The sequence below is a fragment of the Orbicella faveolata genome, unplaced genomic scaffold (genome assembly GCF_042242905.1).
Source record: "Orbicella faveolata isolate gen_17 unplaced genomic scaffold, um_ofav_v1 contig_27, whole genome shotgun sequence".
In the NCBI taxonomy this organism is placed as follows: domain Eukaryota; kingdom Metazoa; phylum Cnidaria; class Anthozoa; order Scleractinia; family Merulinidae; genus Orbicella; species Orbicella faveolata.
Window position 1 is genome coordinate 9,003,338 of NW_028301555.1, and position 22,417 is coordinate 9,025,754.

The following is a 22,417-nucleotide window of genomic DNA, read 5'->3' on the forward strand; positions in this document are numbered from 1 at the left end:
TACATATGGGAATTAATACTTTCTTTATTAATATTTACAATATCTTACAATGGACATACATGTATAAACAAATAGTATGGTCAGGGAAAAAATATCCAAATATACAGTACTTATTTTTTTTTGAAAAAAATCTACATTGTCTAACTTATAATTTACATTATATAACAATACATTCGTTAGTAGTTCCCATTACAATGACTGACAAAAAGAAAATGTTATTTGTGTGTACCTGTTGCATGTACATGGTACAGAAAGATGGATGCATGTAACAGAAGATTGCTTATATCATGAAAAATGAAGTGAGAATTGAAAAGAGTTTGACTTGCTGATTTAAATCTTGAAGATCAGAATTGTTACACTGGTTTTTCTTCATCTAAAGTCTGATAACAGTCGTGTAGGTCTAACATTCCTGCCAGGTATATTTGGATGTCTGAATCCTAACTCTGGTAGGTGTTGATCAGTGCTCAGAACATTGCTTGTTGCATCCTTTAATAGTTGTCCTCTGCTTTCGGGATCAAAGGTGGTAAACTTCCTTTTCACAGTTAGGAAATCATTTTCCTTATCCATTCCTAAGTTTCCATATAAATATGGCCTTTTGGGTAGAGCAGGTGCAGCCTCTTGGAAGCCAAGAAGGCGTTGGGTAGCTTCAGCCCTATGAAAATAGGAAACAAAGTTGAGGAGGAAAACAAGAAAGATGCTAAATTTTAATGACCCCATCCTTGTTCTTCAAAGACTCTTGGCTATGGGAAATAAATGTGGTTTAGAGTCTAAAATGACCTTTGAAAATGTTGCTATTGAAATGAAACATTTATTCAAGGCTGTGAAATTAATAATGTGAAGTAATTTAAGTAATAATTTAATTAAAGCTGCCAAGCAATACTTGGCTGCAACACTGGTTCAATTTGTAAACCCAAGTAACCTCTCTTCAAAAAAAAAAAACTTCAACTACAATGCAATTTAATTAATGTAATTGTACTGCTACATATGTTTAAATTCAGCTTTGTTGGACCAGCGAAGTCATACCTTGTTACTTTTTCTTCTCGCTCGCTCAGAGTTCTTTCTCTTTCTGTGAGAATTTTCTCTCTCCCTAAGAAAGGTTCCATCTTGCGTTAGTTATTAACTTAGATTTCAACGTGATACCATGCTTAATATTGAACAGATGGATAAATTCATGACTGTCAAATTCTTCAGCGTGACTGATACATACTGTCCAACTCTTTTTGTTTCTCAGTTAGTTGTTTTTCCCATCTTCTAAAGAACTCTTCTTTTTTCCTCCCATCATTTCTATGAGACAACATTAAAATGGAACAAAGCTCAAACGTTGAAAAAAACTGTCACGAGTCTTTAAATGTTCAAGTGTCTTGTTCTCAGGTGCTGCTGCATTTTATCATTAAGAGTGGAAAACGGGGAACAGTTGAGCTCTAGGCTACCTTTTTGTGATAATGCTAGGCACCTTCCTTATATGGAAGTCTGCACTTATTCCGCTGATATATGCTTTTTAATTATAACAACATTATTGTTAATACAGTCAATACAATTTACTTACAGAAAAAGAAAACATTTCAACTTTACAGATACAGACACATGTATGTTACTTATGACAGATTAGATATTTAAGCAAATAGATCTGTAAATATTAATTATTATTTTTATTTTTTCACTGGTAGAAACTTACTGTGGATCCAAGTCTCTCTGAAATCTCTGAAAAAGTGGATTGCATAGAAGTTTGTCTATTGATGGCCGGCGTTCTTCCTGCAAATTGTACCATATAAATTAAAACAAAAAACAAAAAACAAAAAACAGTCAAGACTTTTCATACCAATCTAATGATCCTGATCAACAGTTTAACGTCAACTTAGTGTCTTAGTAAAAAATAATTATTATTATCATTATTAAAAAAATAATTAAAACAGTCTAAACTATAGATTGGAACTTTACGGTAAGTTTATATGTAGGTGTGGCATGACTTTCCATAAAATAATCAAGTGAACATTACATCTTTAAGTGCACTTTACATCATAAAAGATCAAAGAATAATTTGTTCCAAGATGATTAACAGTAGCCTCACAAAAGTTTGAATTTCTTTTTTATGACTTTGCAAACCTACTTGCTATATCAAACTTACATTTACTTTCAGCATTGAATTAACAACTTCACTCAAATCTGGGGAATACTGCTCTGGGATTGGGCGGAACTTTCCTATTCTGATTTTTGCTTCAAGAGTCCTCTGATTCATGGCAGTGAATGGTGGTGACAAGGAACAGAGTTCATACACAAGGCATCCAAGTGACCATATGTCTGACTTCTCATTGTAACTTTGTTTATTCACTTGTTCCTGATAAATAATGGTAATAGGACTGAGTGGAGTCCAATTCGGTCTGTAATCATACGAGTGATTAACAAAATCGGATGACCGCGAAGCGGGAGTCCGATTTGTTAATCACGAGTATTTATCAAAACTATGACAAAATTTGAGAAACGAACAAACCATTGATTGAGCGCTGAACGATTAAATGTCGTTATGAATGCTGAAAACACAGCAGTTTACTCAACAAAGTGCACCTCAACAGCACGCGCAAAATGACGCGTACTGTCCAATTACAAGCATGATGCGTACACTGTCCAATTAATGTTCAAATTGGGCTGCTGATAGCCAATCATGTTCGAGAATGTTGTTATACTTTTGATTAAAGATGTAATCAAAATAACATAATGAACGAATAAGCAGGATCTTCATGTACATATCTACCAATAACATCGTATAAATGACAAGGAAATGGTTGCCACAGACATCACTTTTCAAAATTTATGGACTTTTCCCTGATAAAAATAAAATTCCCCTTCAGGATCAAATAAATACAAAATGTCAGATGTATTTGTGGCTTCTAGTGTCCCCTTACAGTCATCCTTTCCACCTGTAAGTTTTCACCTGCTAAGTGAACTGGATTTTCAATCATTCCATCCACTAGTCCAACTCAGAAATGAGAAATCCAGGGTGCTTACCATTTACAAAAACCATCCGGTTGGAAATTTCAGGCATAAACATTAAACAATCAAATGCGACGTTGCGGGCGAGGGAATCGCTATAAAGTACGTCCACATCAGCTAGAGAGACTTAGAAGAGTAGAAAAATAGCATCACCTCAAATCACAGCCCATAATTTCTGATGCTTCCCAAATGGAATGGCATGAACCATTTGATTTTCCAACTGGAATTTCCGGTTTTCCCATGTAAATGGTAAGTACCCCCAGATATGAATTTCTTGGTTAAACAAATTCTGTTGTACTGGTATACAGACATGGAACTTACTGGTGACATGTAGTAAGGTGTTCCAACAAATGTTTTAGCAAAGCTTGTGTCATGTTGAAGTACCCTGGCTAATCCAAAGTCTCCTAGTTTCACATTATCGTTGCCATCTAAGAAAACATTAGCTGGCTTGAGATCCCGATGTAAGACATGTGCACCATCCTTCCTCCGATGACATTCTTGCAGTGCTTCTACCAGTTGATGCATGATCTTCACTATAAATTGTTCATCTATAAATCTCCTAAATTAACAAGAAGGCAATGGCACTTAATGAAACAACTTATAAGCTATCCAGGAGAGGTAAACGCTGTTGCAATCCACAGTATCAGAGGGACTAGTGCCTCATGGTGCCTGTCTCCAGCCAGGTGTACAAATGGGTACGTGAATTTAATGCTGGGGGGTAACCCTGCAGTGGACTAGCGTCCCATCCAGGGCAGAGTAGAAATACTCCTAGTTGCTTCTCATGCTACAGAAACCAGGATAAGCTCTAGCCTGATTGGCCACTTGATTCGTATGCAGACTGTACCTTTTTTTCAAATGAACGCAATGCTTACAAACTTTACCAGCCCAGGCACCCATACATCTTGATCTCATGTCCAACATGTAATTATGTTAATCATAAGGCCACCAATTCTTCAGTGATAATGGGAGTACATACATGCACATGTGCAGTATTTGATTATGAAAGTTGACTATTGAAAACTTACTTTTCTCTCCTGTGTTTGGCTATTAATGCTCCCAAATCCCCTCCTTCACAAAACTCCATCACAATGTAGATTGTTGTATTGGAACGATCAATGATTCTATCATAATACCGAACAATATGTGGGTGTTTAAGCTCTCTTAGTAGATTCACTTCTGAGACAAGCAGCTGCTTCTCGACCTCTGTCATCTTGCCATAGTCAAGTTCCTTCCAAACCAGAATCTGAAAATAGTATTAATGTTGTGACTCAAGGCTGTGGTCTCAGAAAAATTATGAGGAGCCCAAAGGTTCCTAACCATGAAATCCTGGGTGCCTAGCACTTAAAGCTTATATGAGAAAGATATAAGTTTTTCCAGTCGCCCAAAGGCAAAAGTTAGTCGCCTGTGGCACCCGCACGCTTCCAGAGAACAGCCTTACTGACTTTCAAAAACTGACTTCACAATTTCATGGTTTAAGACCTACTGAGAGCAATAACCTGCAGGTAAGAACTTACATTTTTTGAAGTCTGGCTAAATAGGTTCTTGTATTTTGGGTTAGTTATTGGCAATTTAGGCTAAGTAGGTACTTAATTAATTCTGTGGCAAAGGAGATATAGTTGTTGATTACCAGAAAAATAAATAAACTTGGGTTTAAATATAGAGTGTTTATTCACAACGGTATTATGGAAAGCCTACACAACTGATTTCAGAATATATATGCAGTGTTGCCTATAGAACAAGAGTTCATAATTTAACTGTAACCCACACATAATTGGTGAAAGTTGACAAAACAGCACTGTCAGTATTTCAACTGTTGTTCTTTCTGTACTCAGTGAACTTATTTTTGGATAATAGTTTTTAAAAACGAGACCATGCACGCAAGACAAAATATATTACTGCAACTTCCTGCGCCAGTTTGGAACTGTACCTTCTTATCGCTTCTCCGCCGTATCTTCTTACATGTCCCGTAAGAACCAGACCCTATTTCACCAAGAATATCGTAATCTGAAAGTTTAGAAGGCATGGCTGTTTCTTCTTGAAATTCACAATGTTCCTTTGGTAGTTGTTTATCGGTTCGCTTGGCTTGACTTTATTTTGGATCTGCGAACAAAACAGAGATTAAAACCGTCAATATCTTCTTTATTTGACTACAAACTTGACACAACTTCGACGTAAAGCGAATAAAAACAAACTGGAACAACACAAGATCATTGCTTAGCGAAAACCTACCAACAAATTGTGGAATCTTCGCCCGTACAAGCAACACAATCAAAATGGTCGTGAGTGCATCCTACGCGAACATTCGAACGAAGGCTTGAACTTCGTGCGCTGCTTTCTGATTGGTTGTTATATGTTCACCCGAGATGCTCGGCTTCAAGACGAGGCTGCTGTGCGCCTGGTCAAATTCGCGGGAAATCAAAAAAATCTTCTAAATATCACAAAAATTCTCCTAAATATCTCGAAAAGATACACCGATTTTGAATCACTAAGAACAAAATTTCAAAATTTTCTCCCAGTGGGAGTTAAAAAAGAAGATTCAGACACTTCCATGTTACCAGCATCGGCATCCGCCATTTTGGAAAATTGATATGGAATACATTTTTCAAGTGGGAAATGGCTGAACTGGTTTGTTTCTGGCGTAGAACAGAGTATTTTGTTGAGAAAATAGCGAGGAAAACACGGAGCTAAGCCACAAAGGTTGTGATAATTTCTAAAGATGCCTAAATGGTCCTAAATTTTTAAATATCTCGGAAACGTCTAAATATCTCAAAAAATATCCGGATAGTTGTGGAAAGGCCCATTCCTGCTCGATTAAATTCAAGACCATCCGGGCATTGCTATTTGCGAGGAAAACATGGCTGGCAGTCGGCTAAAAGAAGCAAGAAAAACACTTCACGTGCTGATGTGAGTAGCATTTCCTTGTTTTATAAATTTTAGACATTTTAGGCGTTCTTGGCTTAGCTAACAATCAGAGCTGTCTGTGATTCACTAGAGCTAGAGCGGAAGGAATGCAATGCCTTGTTTGACGTAAACAACATGGCGAGGTTTCGCTTACTCAGATTTATGGCCTGGTTTGCTTGAATTTTAATCGACTCGCGATGTATAAGGACGCTCTTGCTCAGTCCATTTAGGACGATGCATGCCTTCAGATTGCTGTAGATGAGCTCTCTGCCGGGATCTTAACATGTATTCGTTTGTATTGATTTAGACTCACATTTCATGTTGAATTCAAGACCGTGAATTTAGTCTTCCTGGCCACAAAAGGTACACGAGAGAGTTATTTCCTTTTATTTCAGCTACGATAAGCCTTGTCGAAACCTAACTCTAGGAGAAAATTGTATCAAGATTATCAGTGATTACTGACATGTGAAATTCCGAGCTGTGGCTGTTTTTGCGAATACAGACAGGCACAAATAACTTTATTTTAAAAGGTCGAATTCCAGACAGCTCGTGGACCGTTACAACAATTATTAATGACTAAGATAATAGATAAGTAATCATTCAAACAAGATATAATTACTAATACACAGACAAGATGCAAAATAAATGAAATTAGATAATTAAATAATTAAATAATTCATACACCCCGAATATAACACCATTTCTCCTGATGTTTAGTGGCAAAGTTTTCTTTTCGATGACTTATTAAAACGGAAAAATTTGGTTTGGTTTGGTTGAATAGTAGCCGTGAAAGTAGAAATCATCTCTGTATCATTGACTATAAAACAACCATTGAATTATTTATAGCTGAGTAGTTATCAATTTCGAAAAGGGTTCCAGTGCATAAATAATTATTTGAAAAGTCAATAATATAATTGCATTATACATCATGCGACGCTTTGATAGCTCAAGTGGTAGGAGGAACTAGGAGGTGAAGAAGCTAATCATTGTTTGCCTTGTTAGGGCTGCTGGTTCAAATTCGCCGTAAAGGATTTTTTTCCTCTTCCGTTTTCTTATATCTTTGCTGAGGATAAACAATGGTTGGGTATATCGTTTACCAAGACTTCGCCGTATTTTTTCTTTAATTTCCTCAGGGAAAGGACGCCATGGATGCCGTTAAGTTAATCATTTGGAAATTTAAGGTACAAATACGAACTAAAGTGGACTAACACTTTATCGACACAATCAAATGGTGCGTTATTTGACAAGCAAACTCTTACAAGAAGATCCCTTTCGCTAGAGCTAACTTCCGTATCCTAACCGCTGACAAGTCTACTCCTCCTAACAAGAGATCTGAATTGTAGCCAAAACTGATGCCCTGAATATTAACTCTGTGTAGTAAGTCAGAAATAGGGCTGCCCCACCCCGCCGTTAAGTTAAATTGTCAGGATAAAGATTATCGCACGCGTTGGCTTTGTGCATATAGTCAGTAAAATCTGATATGAGTGGTTTTGGACTAAGACGGAGCTGTGCAGACTATTATTTTCAACTATATAGGCTTGACTCCGAATAGCGTAGACGTAATTTTCGAGTTCCAGGAATTTGAAACTAAATTGCAAAGACATTGCTCCTCGTTAAATCTACAGGCCAAAGATTATCGCACGCGTTAGTTATTTACATGTAGTCATTGAAATATAGGTCGTTTTGGACTTAGAGGGCCTCGACACTAGCTAAGACGGAGCTGAGCAGACTTTGATTTTGAACTGCATAGGCTTGATTCTGAATAGCGCAGACGCAACTTTCGAGTTCCTGGGACTTGAAACTAAATTGCAAAGACCCCACCCTTAAGGTAAATCGACAGGTTAAAGATTATCGCACGCGTTTGTTCTGTACATAAAGTCATTAAAATATAGGTCGTTTTTGACTTAGAGGGGCTTAATATTAGCTGATACTGAGATGCGCAAACTTTGATTTTGACCCACATAAACTTGATTGCGAATAGCGTAGACGTGATTTTCGAGTTCCTGGGACTTGAAACTAAATCGTAAAGACATTGCTCTTCGTTAAATCGACAGGCTAAAAATTATCGCACGCGCTGGTTATGTACTTATAGTCAGTGAAATATAAGTCGTTTTGGACTTAAAGGCGCTCGACAGTAGCTGATACTGAGCTTTACAGACTTTGATGTTGCACTACATAGGCTTGATTCCGAATAGCGTGGACGTAATTTTCAAGTTGCCGGGACATGAAACTAAATTTCAAAGACCTTTCCGTTAGTGTTAAATTGTCAGGCTAAAGATTATCACACGCGTTGGTTATGTGTGTATTATCGGTAAAATATAGGTCGTTTTGGACATGGAAAAGGATTAGCACATTATTTGTAGCTACAATATCGTTGCTCTATTTTAAAATACCCATCTCTTGCCCGAACAAGGTTCGACTAATTTTGGACGGGTGTTTTGTTATGCAATACATTCGATCAACCTTCATCATAAAATACGTAATAATTCATGGCTCATTTAAACTTTGACTTTTTTTATAGGTTTGGTGGAGGAGAAAGATGACTAGTATACTATAGGGGTTTGTAATATTTGAAGTTTTAGTACTGCTGTTTTCATACCGTTTTTTGCACCCTTCTCTTTAGTCACTGGTTCTTTATACATGCATCTCTTTTTTTATGTAATTACGCTTATTTCTTCATTGACAGAAGCAAAAACAACTGTGTCAATCGTATTACATTGTATAATTAGAAGAGACAACAAATCATCAAATAAGTGTAAATTTGATTATTATGATGGGCTTTCTGTTCAAAACAATAAGGGTTTTCTGACCCTGCGATAAGGCGTTTTTTTTTATGCAGGGATGGGTTGGGGGGGGGGGGAGGGGAGGGTGGAGTTAGTGTATAATTGACTGATTGAACCTACGATCTGGATTGAGCATTAATTAAAGAATTAATTGATTGAGTATTACTAATAAGTATTACTCAATCAATTAATTAATAATCTAGTAGTTAATCAGTCAATTTATTAATCATTCAGTCAATAAACCAATCAGTGGAACAGATCAATAGCCCTGATTAGTAGTAAATATATGACAAACTGATAAATTGATTGTAGGATCAATCAATCAATCAATCAATCAATCAATCAATCAATCAGTCAATCAATCGATCGATCGATCAATCAAACAATCAATCAATTAAGTAAACTCAAACTACCCAGCTACCCAACTGATCAAGCACCCACCCAACGAATCGCTCAAACACCAAACCAAACAACTCTTACTTGATCAGTTCGTTACCCAGTGAACTGATTAAGAATGATGGTTGACTCAATCTTTCAACCAACTGATCAATCGATCCATCCATCAGTCAAACAATTAATCACTTGGCACATCACGGAATCGTCATCGTCATCATCATCATCATCGACGTCGTCGTCGTCTTCGCCGCCGCCGCCGCCGCCGCCATCATCATCCCTTTTCTCCAACGGGGAAATGGCATCCTAGATAAGTCAAACAATTGAACCCGAAATGTCTCAGTTGATTGAGAAAAAACTGATCGAGTTCTGTAATTGTACCCTCGACTTCTCTGTTATTAAATTTGATTACTATGTATACTGTATGAAATGAAATACAGTAAACACCGTTTTTCCCCTATGTCCGGTCATTTGTTTTCAACTCCCAATAACTCAAACTCCCGATAATTCAAGCTTTTTCAATTTCCGTTGAAGGTTCGGGTTATCGGGAGTTGACTGTATATTGCTAACGAGAAGTCAGTTTGCATTTCGCAAGACTGGATTGAGGATCTAATTGGAGTTTAACGTATAACTGAGAATTGGTCAAAACTGAAAAATGATGCGTTTCAGCCGTTTTTATCTGATAGTCGAAATCTGAGGTCTGCAATATTTACCAATGGCTAAACAATAGACTCATGATCAAATTTTATCTGATAACTGATAACCATGAGTACCTTGTGGATAGCGGGACATCAGTTAAAAGGTGAAATTAATTTTTACTGAGAATACGTGTTTTTTTACTTTTAAAAGGCTCATAATGATCTTGGGTAAATTACGGATAAAAAATGTTTATTTTGGCAAATGGCAAGAAGATCAAGTTTGCACATGTAAAGAAGAAAAAAATTCAAGTTAAGTGGGCTTTACTGCAGTTCAATATATTATTTAGATTTTGTGCTCGGTAGCCGGTGTTTGGAAGCAGTGGGATAGATATCACTGTTGATGTAATGTCAGTATTATGATGCATTCATATTTCCAATTAGCCATTGTGTTTACTTATATCAGTGTTTTTTTCTATTATTTCCGTTTCTTCAAATAGTTTTTAATGTGACGCCTGACAACAAGTTTTTGATAGTGTTCAGATGACAGCAAACGTCATAGAAAAGTTAATCTGTGGAAATTAAGTCAACACACATACATGGAAGTTAAATGATAGTTGATGTCTGTTTATGTATGTCTTACATATTCAGTTTATTTTGCGATTTGCCTCAGTTGCTCTTGTGATAAACAGTAAAATCGATGGTTGTTCTGCTCCCGCATAAAACAATGATTTTGAGAAAGTTGCTTGAATACCAGTGGGAAGTTCTTATTGAACGCCAAAAAATCATTTGATGATTGATAGGTGTAAATTCTAAACACTGATAATAATGGTAATAAAAACTGATAACAATGTGTATGGTTTCCGCCACACCACGCCTCACGGAAGGCTATTAAAACCAATTTTCCATTGAGTCAACTTCCATCAGCGTCATTTAAGGTGGGATATATTTATTTATCAACGAAGTAAATTAAAGATTAGAAGTTTATTTCGGTGCCATTGTTCTTTAAGTCAGTTCTTTCACAACAGGCTGACAGGAATTCAAATGTCTAATAGCCTACATTGAACTTTATTTTTTGGTCTTTTTAGAAAACGCGGAAATTTTATGCCATAAATTTTGGTTATGGAAAAGAAAGAAAACATTTCTAGCTAATGATATTGAAGATTGTTACATTGGTAGAAATAACTTAATAGCTCCAATTTTCCTTTTATTGATTCCGTAGGGGGTCAAGTCAATACAGCACGCGCTTTGCAACTCGTGTCGCCATTGGGCAATAAAAATTGCACGAATGTTTCATAATATTTTGAGAGGAAGTCTGAATTATGATTGTCACGTTACTCTTTGTTTCAACAAGACTGTTGGCTTTACAATAACAAAATAAGTTGTTGGAAGGCCCTGTTGTGCTCATTGGATATCCTTTGGTTGCTAAGTTTCGATTCCGCTTTAAATTTGCCCAATTTGTTGAAGATTCTTCAAACATCAAAACAAATTTCACTTCAATATCGTCCAGATTATAGGTAAGATCTTGCATTTATTTCACGGTTTATCGGTTTTATACTCTGTTCACTATTTCGCCTAATTTACTCATCAATAATTTGATTTTAGGTGGTCAAATTAAAACGACTTCACTGACACTGATCGCCAAGACGACAGCTTTCGTTTGGTGCAAAACCCACGCACTTTGAAGGTAAAATAGCTGTCTTGGCCTTTTTGTAGTTATTTTGTAACTAAGATTCGTTTCCATCATGTTTTGTCAATTGGTGATAGCTACTTCATGAAATCACTGGTTCATGTCTAAGCTGGTTGTTGCTCGCTTTTGGTCAAGACTTCTCTAAACATCAAAGATATCAATATGATTTACAAAATGACAAATCATGTATAAAGACAACAATAAATTTATCAATAAAAGTGAGCAAACAAAGAGAGCGCGCAAAGAGATGTGAATGGAGAAAAAATCTGAGTTTCTTCTTTCACTCACTAAGATTCTTTAATAAGCAGCTTAACGGTGATCCGTTGCCTGATTACATAATAAGTTGTAGATGTTCTCCAATTAATGTTCATATTAAGGGGAAAAAATGTCTCTTTAAGTATTTAATTTCAGCTATTTTTTTGATCATATACAATTTTATTTTCGGAGTGTTAACCACGGCATGTTTATTTTAAGAAGTGCAACGTTGCTCTTTGCTCGCTTATTTCTTGTCCCGCGCGATTCTCGAGAGAAAAAATACCAAACTGATGACGTCATTTTTGTAGATCCGTGTAGTTCTGTCTGATTGGTTGCTGTTGTTTTAAATTTTCGCGCGAAATTAACAACCAATCAGAGACGCTACATGTGTCTCTGAAGAAAATCATCATCACTATTCAATTTTTCAGGTCGGATTTTGATTTTTGATTGATTTGTGCCTATTAATTGGCGGTGTTCGAGTAAGCCCCAGAGAGTATTGATAATGAGAAAAAAAGTGCGAAATGCTGCTTTCGAGCGGGAAAGGATGAGTGCGCAAAGAGAAGCTTGTTTAGCGACATCTCCATACTAGTAAAATCTCTCTTTTCTAGGTATTGAATGACAAATGTGTTTGCAATGGGATGTTCCGCCTCGCTTCATCATCGCGGTGGCATCCTGAATTTGTCAGCTCTCCCTGCAGCGCTTGGATTTAAAACTGTTTCCATTTCCTTGTCTCGTAAAACTAAGAATATTCTAAGAGAATCTTGGAAACTGGTTGAACCTGTTAAGACTGAGGCGGGAAAAGCATTGTTTGTGAGGTAAGTACAAGTTGCTAGTGTTAAATTACAATATGTAGAAAGGAAGCCGCATCAACCTTAACTGGTTTTCATGCGGGTCTTCTATCCTGGCCGAATTAGATTTTGGAGATGTTGGTTTCGGAGAACCCGGGGAGAAACCGTCAGAGCAAGGCGAAAACCAACAACAAACTCAACCCACACATGGCACCGGGCCGGAATTAGGCCCTTGCCACATTGGTGGGAGGCAAGCGATCTCACCCTGCTCCCCAGTGTTGAAATAATGAGTCAAATATTCCCCAGGCTTACTGATTGCCATATACGTTCCCGAGATACAGAAATGAAAATCTCGATTATCCTAGTGAACAACCAGGGCCAGATCTTTTGTCATATTTATATGTAGTAGCTTTAAGTGCGGCAGACTTACAATGCGCAGCACAACCACAGTTTATCTCCATCACCAAATATTCCAGACTTCCTTTTCTCCTCTTCCACTGTTGTTGTAACAACTTCCATTGCGTCAAGATCAGATTTAGTATGTTTCTCATCGGAAAGAAAAATACGTTGATTTATCCTCAGGCTTTTCGAAACTCACCCAAATATCCAAGACACCTTTCCAACATTCAAGGGCGTCAGTTTAGACGAACTCATGAACTCCCGTTCACTGTATCTTCACGCCAATCGAGTCATGGCTGCGGTGGAAAGTACCATCTCCGCACTGGATGATGCTGAGGTGTTGGTAGAGAGTCTCACGAACTTGGGACGAAGACATCGGCCTTGGTCGATCAGGGAGGAACATTTTAAGGTATTAAAAGAACAAAATAACAAGCCTTGGCCTGGTTTCGATGATTATGACTCATTTTTATAAACGAGATTTCAACTTAACAGCTATTCGTTTAATGAGAAAATCTCGGGTTCATTGTAGGTCATTTAAAAATGGAACTGGTGCGGAAACTAATATAAAATCGATTCTCAGCCGCACGTTGAATTGGGGATGCGAATTCATATTGAATCATGAGCTGGTTGGTTTCAAGTATCAAGTTATGCTCAGCTAGAGCATTAAATTTTTTCTTATTGTGTCTGCACACACCAAGAAATCTATATTTTTACAGAATCTATACTTTAATTAAGTGAAGTAACTCATGTAATCTTGTTCCACAGGTTGTATGCGAAGCCCTTCTGTGGACATTACAAGACATGCTTGCATCCGAGTGCACAAGTCAAGTCAAAGAGGCCTGGACCGAGCTCTTTGATTTCATAAGCAAAACAATGTTGTGTGAAACTAGAGAAGGGGCTGTCATTACATAATTTTCAGTAATGATCAATATGACTTATCTAAAACATTTCATTTTGCTGCGATCAAAATCCTAACTTTTGACTTACTTGATGTTTTGGAGGGTGTCTGAAGACGCAGTGCCTCAATATCTGTACATGAGAAAGGGATTGAGCGGGCCTGGTTTTTGGTTTTTGTCTGGCCAAACAAAAGTGGCAACCCTGGTTAGCGGAATTACCACCACAAAATTGTTCACGACCGATTGACTGACTGACTTATTGGGTGACTGACTGACTGGCTGACTGACTGATTGACCGTCTTAGCGGGTGAATTCTTTCTTCCCCAACTAACTGCTACCTCCCTCACTCGTTAATAATGGTCGTGAAAAAAACTTAAGTTTAAAAACTTAAACTCTCTTTAAGTTTTTCAACTTTCAAACCTCCAAGAAATCTCGCACTTGAAAATCAATGATATCAAAACAGATGGTAGAGAAATGCATTGGTATCACGAAGGTCATCATGACCAGAGCAAGAATGTTAAAGAAGGTGTTGGGGAGAGACTTTCCTTGATCACAGATTGCGAGCACACTACAAAGACCACTTTAAGTGTCTATACGGCCAACAGGCTTTTTGTAGTTTTGGTATCTCTGTAATGTGTAGAAAGGTATTCTAAGAAAAAAAATTGGATTCCGACATTTTAACGCCCTAAAATCTAGCTTTGTTCCCGCTTCAGCTAAGCCCAGTGAAGTTGACCGTGGGTCAGTCCAAAAAAAGAGTTTGGGTTTCTGAATGGGTCGTGACGTCAAGTCAGGAACTGCCAAATCCTGCTAGTTCAGGTCACTGTTGTTTCAATAGTGGTGAGGAGTTTTCGTTGACAAAAACAAACAAACTGAAGTTGGTGAAACAATGCGGTTGTCAGGCAAGCAAAATAAAAGCATGAAGCTTTGAGACGTTCCTGAAGTGACGTCATTCGTCACCAATCTTTCATTACGCGGTCAACCTCATTGGGTGTGGCCGAAGCGGGAAATTTAAAGCTTGATTTCATGGCAAGAAAAGCATCGGAATTCATTTTTTTGGTTTGAATACATTTTTAAATGTTATAGAGTTACCAAAACCACAAAAACCCTGTAGGCCATATGGACACTTTCACTTCAAAGTCTATTCTGCACCTTCTCCCTCAGGACAAGTCAACTTATCAGCTGGCTAGCTAGCTCTCTTGACATTTCTTGTTCTTTCTGCATCTAGCCAGTGTTCTGCCCCAATCCTTCCCGTTTCCTTTCAATTTCAAAAGCGCGGTTGGTCAAAAACTCTCGACAGCGGTTCAAAATGTCAAGGAGTAGTAAGCAAATAGATTACTACGCATGCGTCTTGTGAACTAGCATCGAAGTTGGAACATAAGTCACAAAGCGATATGAAACATGAAATGAGTTCTACAGGATTATATTATAGGACAAATAAGTCAGTCATATCATCCTCATAAGAGCTAAACGATGACTTAAACACCGCGAGTCTTCAAAATTTTGGAATTTTTCTGGCTCCGAAATTTTGGAAGTTTTCTGAACTCCGCGATTTTATTCGTACCATATGAAAAAACTGGATCAGCCACCGGGGTGCTGTGCTTTGGAACACTGCATCCGCCGCGTACTAAATACTAATAATTTCAAGCAATTCTATGCCAGAGTTAGAAAGTACATTCTTATTAACCAAGAAGACTTCAATAAGCCATCTCCACAAGTATAGTCAACTTCTGCAAATGCATAGAATTGTTTCTATCCACCATTGAAGAAGACTTCAATGCGACCTGGATAAAAAAGCAAAGCAAGAACGTAACAGATTTTAAATTTTATTAATGTGAATGTATATGGATATAATTATTATTGCTGCTGTACATATTTATGTTTTCTTAAATCTTTAGCAAGATAAACGACCCCACAAGCCAACCTGTTGCTTTGAACAAAATCGTGTTTAAATAATTAAAATAAAGGATTGTTGTTGTTTTTGAGCTGAGTTTAGAAAATTCCTAAACGGATATTTATCACCGTGCGTTTTTGACCGCTGGCGTCACATCAAGTAATTTACGCATGCTCGATGTCATTTCGGGTCCTTGTCCGCGTCCTATCCACGCGTCCTTGATTGAGGAAAGGCGTGAATGGCTGCCCGACTCGTGTGGATAGAAACAATTCTATGCATTTGCAGAAGTTGACCATACTTGTGGAGATGGCTTATTGCGGTGATAAATGAATTCATGTGTTTTGGTCTTCAGGTGAATATTGCAAGTGTGAACGTGAAGATAAGTTAAGGACAGCGAATTCACGTTCCTGTCCTTGGTCGGCATCCTAGAAACATTCCGTTAACGTGTTTACATCCTTGTTGCGACGTAATTTAGACCACGTGACGACTCCTTTGGGAGGTAACAATTGTGCAATTTGCCACACACAACTGATTGCATGGGAATATGTGCAAACAGAACAATCGTAACCTCCATGAATCATCGCATGATCTGAATTGGGTGGCAAAGAGGATGTAAACACGTTGGCCGAATCTGTCCACCGCCGACGAAGACTCTTTCATTCGATTTTTTGAGTGAAGAGAAACAGTGTAAAAATGAGAAAATACTCATATTAATAAAACAATTGTTAAACCGTTGTTTCTCCAAGTCCACATAGCATTGTTTTGGTTATAAAGCTAAAGAGCTCTTTCCAGGCTTCTGCCACTTGACTTGTGCACTGAGATTTGAGCATGTCCTGTAATGTCCACAACAGAGCTTCGCCAACAACCTGAGAAACGAAAAAGAAACTTCATTTCTGTAATTTTCCCAGATCACGGAGAAAATCACAATTGGACACGATAAATTATTGAAATTAAATTTTAGTTATCATAACTTGAGGTGTGATTATGTCACACCTGTTAATATTTTGAGGAAATGTTCGTGAACTTTCGCCTGACTTTCGGTCGTCTCTGACGTCGGTGATCTTCGGGAAATTATCACCATCGTCATCATCATCAGTCCTAGCTCTCCTCTGGGAGAATGGGGCCATTGACTCGTCTCCTCCAATCTGCTCTGGCTCTCGCCGCGGCGACAGCTTCATTCTAAGTGGCAAAACCCATCTTCTGCCTCTCTCCCTCTACAGTTCTTCAGTTCTTCGGGAAAATAGTTCCGGGAAATTGTGTGAAAGTCGTTGAAAACATTTTAATTTCCGTACTGTTTATATAGTAGATATATAGTTGTTATTTTGGTAATGAGGGATCTTTTGCGTTCAACTCCATATTTCACGATTAGCTAAATAATGAAAGACGTATGGAAATAACCAAAATGTTTCAAACTTGGTTTTGGGCCAACAGTTTCCCTCCTTTTTAGCTGACACGTTCGAAATCTCTGTTACATATTACCTTAAAATGTTCCTCCCTGATCGACCAAGGCCGATGTCTTCGTCCCAAGTTCGTGAGACTCTCTACCAACACCTCAGCATCATCCAGTGCAGAGATGGTGCTTTCCACCGCAGCCATGACTCGACTGGCGTGAAGATACAGTGAACGGGAGTTCATGAGTTCGTCTAAACTGACGCCCTTGAATGTTGGAAAGGTGTCTTGGATATTTGGGTGAGTCTCAAAAAGCCTGAAGATAAATCAACGTATTTTTTTGATGAAAAACATATTAAATCTGATCTTGACGCAATGGAAGTTGTTACAGCAGCAGTGGAAAAGGAGAAAAGGAAGTCTGGGATGTTTTCTTAGAGATAAACTGTGGTTTTACAGCGTTTTGCAATCCTGCCACCTTTGCAGCTGCTACATCTATTAAAAAAGAATTGGGCTGGGATGTTCGAGATCTCGAGAACGTTCACCTCTCATTGCAAAAAAGTTGTTTGCTTTTTTTTAGCTGGTTTGAGAAGGATCATAAGAAGGATCGTGGTTTTTTCTTACTTAAATGCATTCATATAATGTTCCCGATTTGTCTTCAGGTGTATTTTCCCGCGCATTTTTACCATGACGTTTGAAGATTCACGTATAACTGTCACGATATGACTCAAGGTGCAGTTGCGAAGCAAAAACAGCACTCTGCCATATTGATTTTGATTTTCTTAATTTCCTGAAGACGGCCTGTTAAGCGTCGATTTAAAATCATTTTCAACTTTAGAAAAATCCCGAGAAAGAAAAAAAAAAAATTTTTAATTTTTATCTTTCTTGCGTCAAGTGGGTTTTACTACAATTTTTTTGTGGAAACGTGACGATGATTCTCATTTTGAGCGAAAACGTTTTTTTGGTTAAGAATTTTAGAACGTGGGCGTTCAGCTTTCAGTCTGAATCCTTTCAAAACTATAATGTAAAAGCGCGAGATGAAAAATGTATGCGAAAAGAATGTGTGAAAAATGTAAAAACGTTTAAATAAGAGACTAATTTAAAATAGAGTATTGTTTTGGCAACGGTTTAGAGTTATTGTCTGCTTAGTATTTGCAACCTGCCATGATTCTTAAGTTTTTCGAACTCGAAAGTTTTCTTTGTTAATTACACTAGCAACTTCAAAGTCAATAGAACGCTTTTTGGAACATTTACGGGCTGAAATATTGGAACCTTTTCGCATATTTTACGTTCCGGATGTGTTCTTTTTTCCGCGTAGAGAAACAACTTCCAGTTGCGTCAAAACAGCTTCAAGGAAAGTTGGCACAAGGAATTTTATAAACCACATAAAGAAGATTCTCAGAACCAAAATTATAAGGAATGCACAGAAATAAGCTAAGAAAGGTAATCAAGACCCAGGTCAAACGTCGTACTTCACATGAGATGAACTAAACTGAGCGAATTATAAGTTCATGATAAGTTCGACGTTTGACTCAACTGAGTTCGTCCGACTGAATTTAGATCGACCAACACGTTCTATCGACGTTTGACCTTACGGTCGAACTTTACCCGTCTGTATCGACTCAAATTGCACTTTCTTCTCATGTGAAATTCGGCGTTCAGTTCACCTGGGTCTAAATCACTAATGCTTACCTTACAAACATCAATTTTCCTGCTTCGTTTTTAACTGGTTCAACAAGTTTCCAAGACTCTTTTAAAGTGTCCTTGGTCTTGCAAGATAATGGGACAGAATCAGTTTTCGATGTTAACGCCGGTAAACTTCCTGAAGAATCACGATGATGAAACGAGGCAGAGCATCCCATTGTATAACACACATTTGTTATTCAGTTCCTGAAAATATTTATGAAACAAATTTCAAACTTTCAAAGCAAAATAATCGAAAGCGCTTTGATGATCTAATTTGATTAGATATTTCAAATTTACCTTTCGTAATCTAGCCCAAACTTTATCACTTATTTGTAGTTGTTACCAACCTGGTGTATTTGTGTCTTAGATAAACATTCTTTGGCTTGTTTAAGTTTCCCGTCACCAAAACGTAACTCTGCTCATGGAAAAAGCTATTTATTTACAGTTATTTATCGTGTTGCGTAGCGCCGATCAAAAATGAAAGCTAAATTCATTATTTATTCACAATCATTTATTATGATGGAGATTTTCAAATTTCCCTAGTTACCTGTTATTAGTGAATTAACTTTCCTGCCCGCTTAAGTGATGAATTTTCAATTAACGCGACTTAGATTAGCGCAACTAGAAAGATAAAATTGTCCAAAATTAAGGAAGTTAACAAGAATAAGGCAGAAATATTTGTTGAAAAAGGTATTTTAATGCGAATAGTGTAAAGAAATGTCTTTCTGTGAGGAAATCAAACAAAATTAAAGATCAAATCAAGACAGAACAGAATTCAGTCAAATTACTCGACATACAAAGAACGGTGGAAACTTGAAAAAAAAAAAAAAAAAAGAAAATAAACATTGAACTTACCAAGCAAAGGAAGCTGTCTATACATTAGGAAACAATTCTGAATTTAGAGCCAAAACGATGAAATTTTTGTCACGGAAATTAAAGCGACTTCATTAAATGTCATAAGATTATCGCTCCATGAAATTAAGGCTGGTTTTGCGCATGAGCACGATAAGCAAAATACATAGACACAGTAAAGCGTTGATAATTAGCATCTGTTGTCTGTAATATTTTCTTACAAAAGTCGCTTTTTAACTCTCTCTTACTGCACCTGCACATGTTGCTGACACTTATTAACAGTTTGTGGTTCTTTCATATAAAGGATGGTTTCATATAATGGTTTGGCACGAAGACTAGATTTGACACAGAAGGAAAAGCAACTCGGAAATATTCTATTAGCATCAACTCTTCTTTCATACACACTTCTGTCATGAGTTCGTCGAGATCGTAAGTAATAGTATTATATGGCTAGCTCCGTGAGCGGGCAAGATGAATCAAATCCTGCGCTGTGATTGGCTACCCGAGCGGGCAAGATGGAGCTATCTTGCCCGCTCGGGACTACCCGCCGTGTCCCGCAAGAAAAATTTCCCCGAAAGCCATATAATAAATTCTTTATTGACCAAGCTTGTTCGGTCAGGATGGCTGGTTTTTTGCGAGTTTATGGACCGAGACGGAGTCGAGGTCCATAAACACGCAAAAAAAGAACTTGGCCAATATCCAGCCATCTTGATCTCACACTTGGTCAATAACCCATATGTATTAATCGCAGGGGTTTGAAAAAGCCCAAACACTTGGGCCAGGATGGCCTGGGGAAAGACAAAAATAGAGAGTCATGTGGACTTCTTTGGTCCTTGAAAAGAATAACAATGCCAGTGTAATTGACAAAAGAAAATTCCAAGTTCGAAAAACTTCGGAATCGTTACACACTGAAAAATACTAACGAAGCAGACAATAACTCCAAACCGTTGCCAAAACAAAACTCTATTCATTTGAATTAGTACATTTGTTCCTTATTTTACTTTTTTATATTTTTTCACACTTTCGTTTATATCGCATATATTACTCCTTTCGCGCTTTGACATTGTACGCATGAGCTTGGAAGCCGTAAACTTTTAAAATTCTTAACCAGGGAAAATTTAGCGCGCAATATTGTTGCTTCATGTTGGATTGAAACATTGTGTGCGTTTGGTCAGGCCTTTATAGTCGAAAAAAATCATCAGCTAGATCCTAGATCCCTGGTTCAAGTCCGCTCCCTTGACAAACAGTGTTCTTTTAAGTTTGTTTTTTGACAAGGAACCTTCAATTTTGAAATTTCATTTTTTTAAATGGATAAAAAAATCTTGTGCTATTACGGTCCAAAATCGATGCAGTCAGTTTATAAAAAGGTTCGATTTCGTGGCTTTAAGACAAAGGCCTAAATTGTTAGGAAACAATAGGTGAGGAATAAAAATGAGAAAGACTTCCTGGCCACTTCTCGCAAAAATCACCATCCACACCACTTGAAATACCGTGAACATGATGTTGCCTCAGTGCCGAGGTATTGCATTTTGAACAATTTAAGGTCATTTAAGTTAGTTGATATTACGGAATAAAACAGTTGAAACTACTGCTAGAATTGTAAGTGTGAGAGAGAAACATCAGATTCTCAAACATACATTATTTAACCATTACTCAACAAATTTAGGAATATTTCTACTGACTTGCGATGTGTGTTAGCTTGTGTCGCTTTCTGATTAAGTAGCTACACAGGACACTTTGAAACATATTTTGCTAAGAGCTCAAATTTGCTTTGGTTTTGCGAGGAAAGTAATTGACAGTTAACTTGCGCGCACGAAATGGTGTAGACTTAATTAACGACAATTTTTATGTTCAGTATCATGCCAGGGAACTGACACAGTAACGCTCTAAGTCGAATTTTGACATAGCATTTGTTGCAACTTTTTGGACAATTCAAATGCAGCACTTACCGCAACTACGTTTTTCTAATCCGTTAAAACTGCAATGCACGACTCGGTATGTATAAATTGAACAAAGGAGACTACGGCTCGGGAAGGCTCTCTTAGTTGTTTCACGCTGCCGTCAAAACAGAAGTTGCTTTACGTCAGAATACACATTCGGTGTTATTTTGCGAAAAAAAGAACAATTTATGTTTAGCACACCATAGCTCTTGCGCGCAAAATCGAAACATCTTCAGTGAGTTATGCCTTGACAAACACAACTTCAATGCGAGACTACACCGCCGTAGTAATAGATGGAAATAACTCGGGGGATTTTTAGACAGTTAACAGCTTTCTCGGTAATCATAAAGTAAGTTATTTCAACCTGCAGAACGTTACTGTGGAGGAAACGTGGAAACATCTCGGTTGCGATAGACGCAGCAAATGATTCATTTTGAATCTCGCAGTTTCGTGAAATTTTAAGACGGACTTCGCTACCTGTCATTGCTGTATTAGCGACGAAATATTGAAGATTTGAATGATAAATAATATCGAGAGGTCTGATAAGTCGTAAAATATCAATAATAACCTACCTATATATCTTTTAAGCTTTCGACGCTGCTGATGACAAAATTTGACTAGACGTTTTATCTGCGGAATCTTGCAATAACAAAACAATATTTCATCTTAGTTAAAAAATAAATTTATAACTTGGCAACCAAGAGCATATAACAGGTTTATAAATAAAACGGAACACAATGGGAATCTTTAAAACGCATTAGCAGTACATCCTGCAGTGTTGGAGAAACAAAAGCCTCTTCGTTATTGGAACGGTCTCTTCTAAAGTACTATTTAAAATTCATATTTTACTTCCTCCCAATAAAAAGGTAAGTCGTGAATAGATAAAATTGGACTTAATATCATGTGGCGGTGATATTAATGGTAAATTAAATTT

General features: G+C 37.4%; 3 protein-coding genes across 4 annotated transcripts; 1 reads left to right on the forward strand and 2 right to left on the reverse strand.

The window, feature by feature from the left end:
• On the reverse strand, positions 1–5,377 carry LOC110039833 (serine/threonine-protein kinase Nek2-like). Its single transcript, XM_089296837.1, has 9 exons — positions 5,218–5,377; positions 4,916–5,088; positions 4,014–4,231; positions 3,310–3,547; positions 2,126–2,335; positions 1,676–1,752; positions 1,208–1,284; positions 1,024–1,087; positions 1–652 (listed from the first exon to the last, which is right to left on the reverse strand). The coding sequence occupies exons 2-9, from the start codon at positions 5,009–5,011 to the stop codon at positions 370–372; spliced, it is 1,263 nt and encodes a 420-aa protein (XP_089152963.1). The 5' UTR covers positions 5,012–5,088; positions 5,218–5,377; the 3' UTR covers positions 1–369.
• Positions 5,378–8,758: 3,381 nt separating this feature from the next.
• On the forward strand, positions 8,759–14,243 carry LOC110039866 (neuroglobin-like). Of its 2 annotated transcripts, XM_089296844.1 has the most exons (5): positions 8,759–11,217; positions 11,306–11,387; positions 12,254–12,460; positions 13,016–13,241; positions 13,598–14,243. In XM_089296844.1, exons 3-5 carry the CDS (start codon positions 12,261–12,263, stop codon positions 13,742–13,744), a joined length of 573 nt encoding a protein of 190 aa, XP_089152970.1. In that variant the 5' UTR covers positions 8,759–11,217; positions 11,306–11,387; positions 12,254–12,260; the 3' UTR covers positions 13,745–14,243. The 2 variants fall into 2 exon arrangements, with proteins under 2 accessions (XP_089152970.1, XP_089152968.1); XM_089296842.1 differs by having other exon boundaries at positions 8,759–11,387.
• Positions 14,244–15,134: 891 nt separating this feature from the next.
• Positions 15,135–19,006, reverse strand: LOC110039865 (neuroglobin-like). Its single transcript, XM_089296846.1, has 3 exons — positions 18,698–19,006; positions 17,099–17,324; positions 15,135–16,485 (listed from the first exon to the last, which is right to left on the reverse strand). The coding sequence occupies exons 1-3, from the start codon at positions 18,865–18,867 to the stop codon at positions 16,345–16,347; spliced, it is 537 nt and encodes a 178-aa protein (XP_089152972.1). The 5' UTR covers positions 18,868–19,006; the 3' UTR covers positions 15,135–16,344.
• Positions 19,007–22,417: the final 3,411 nt, after the last annotated feature.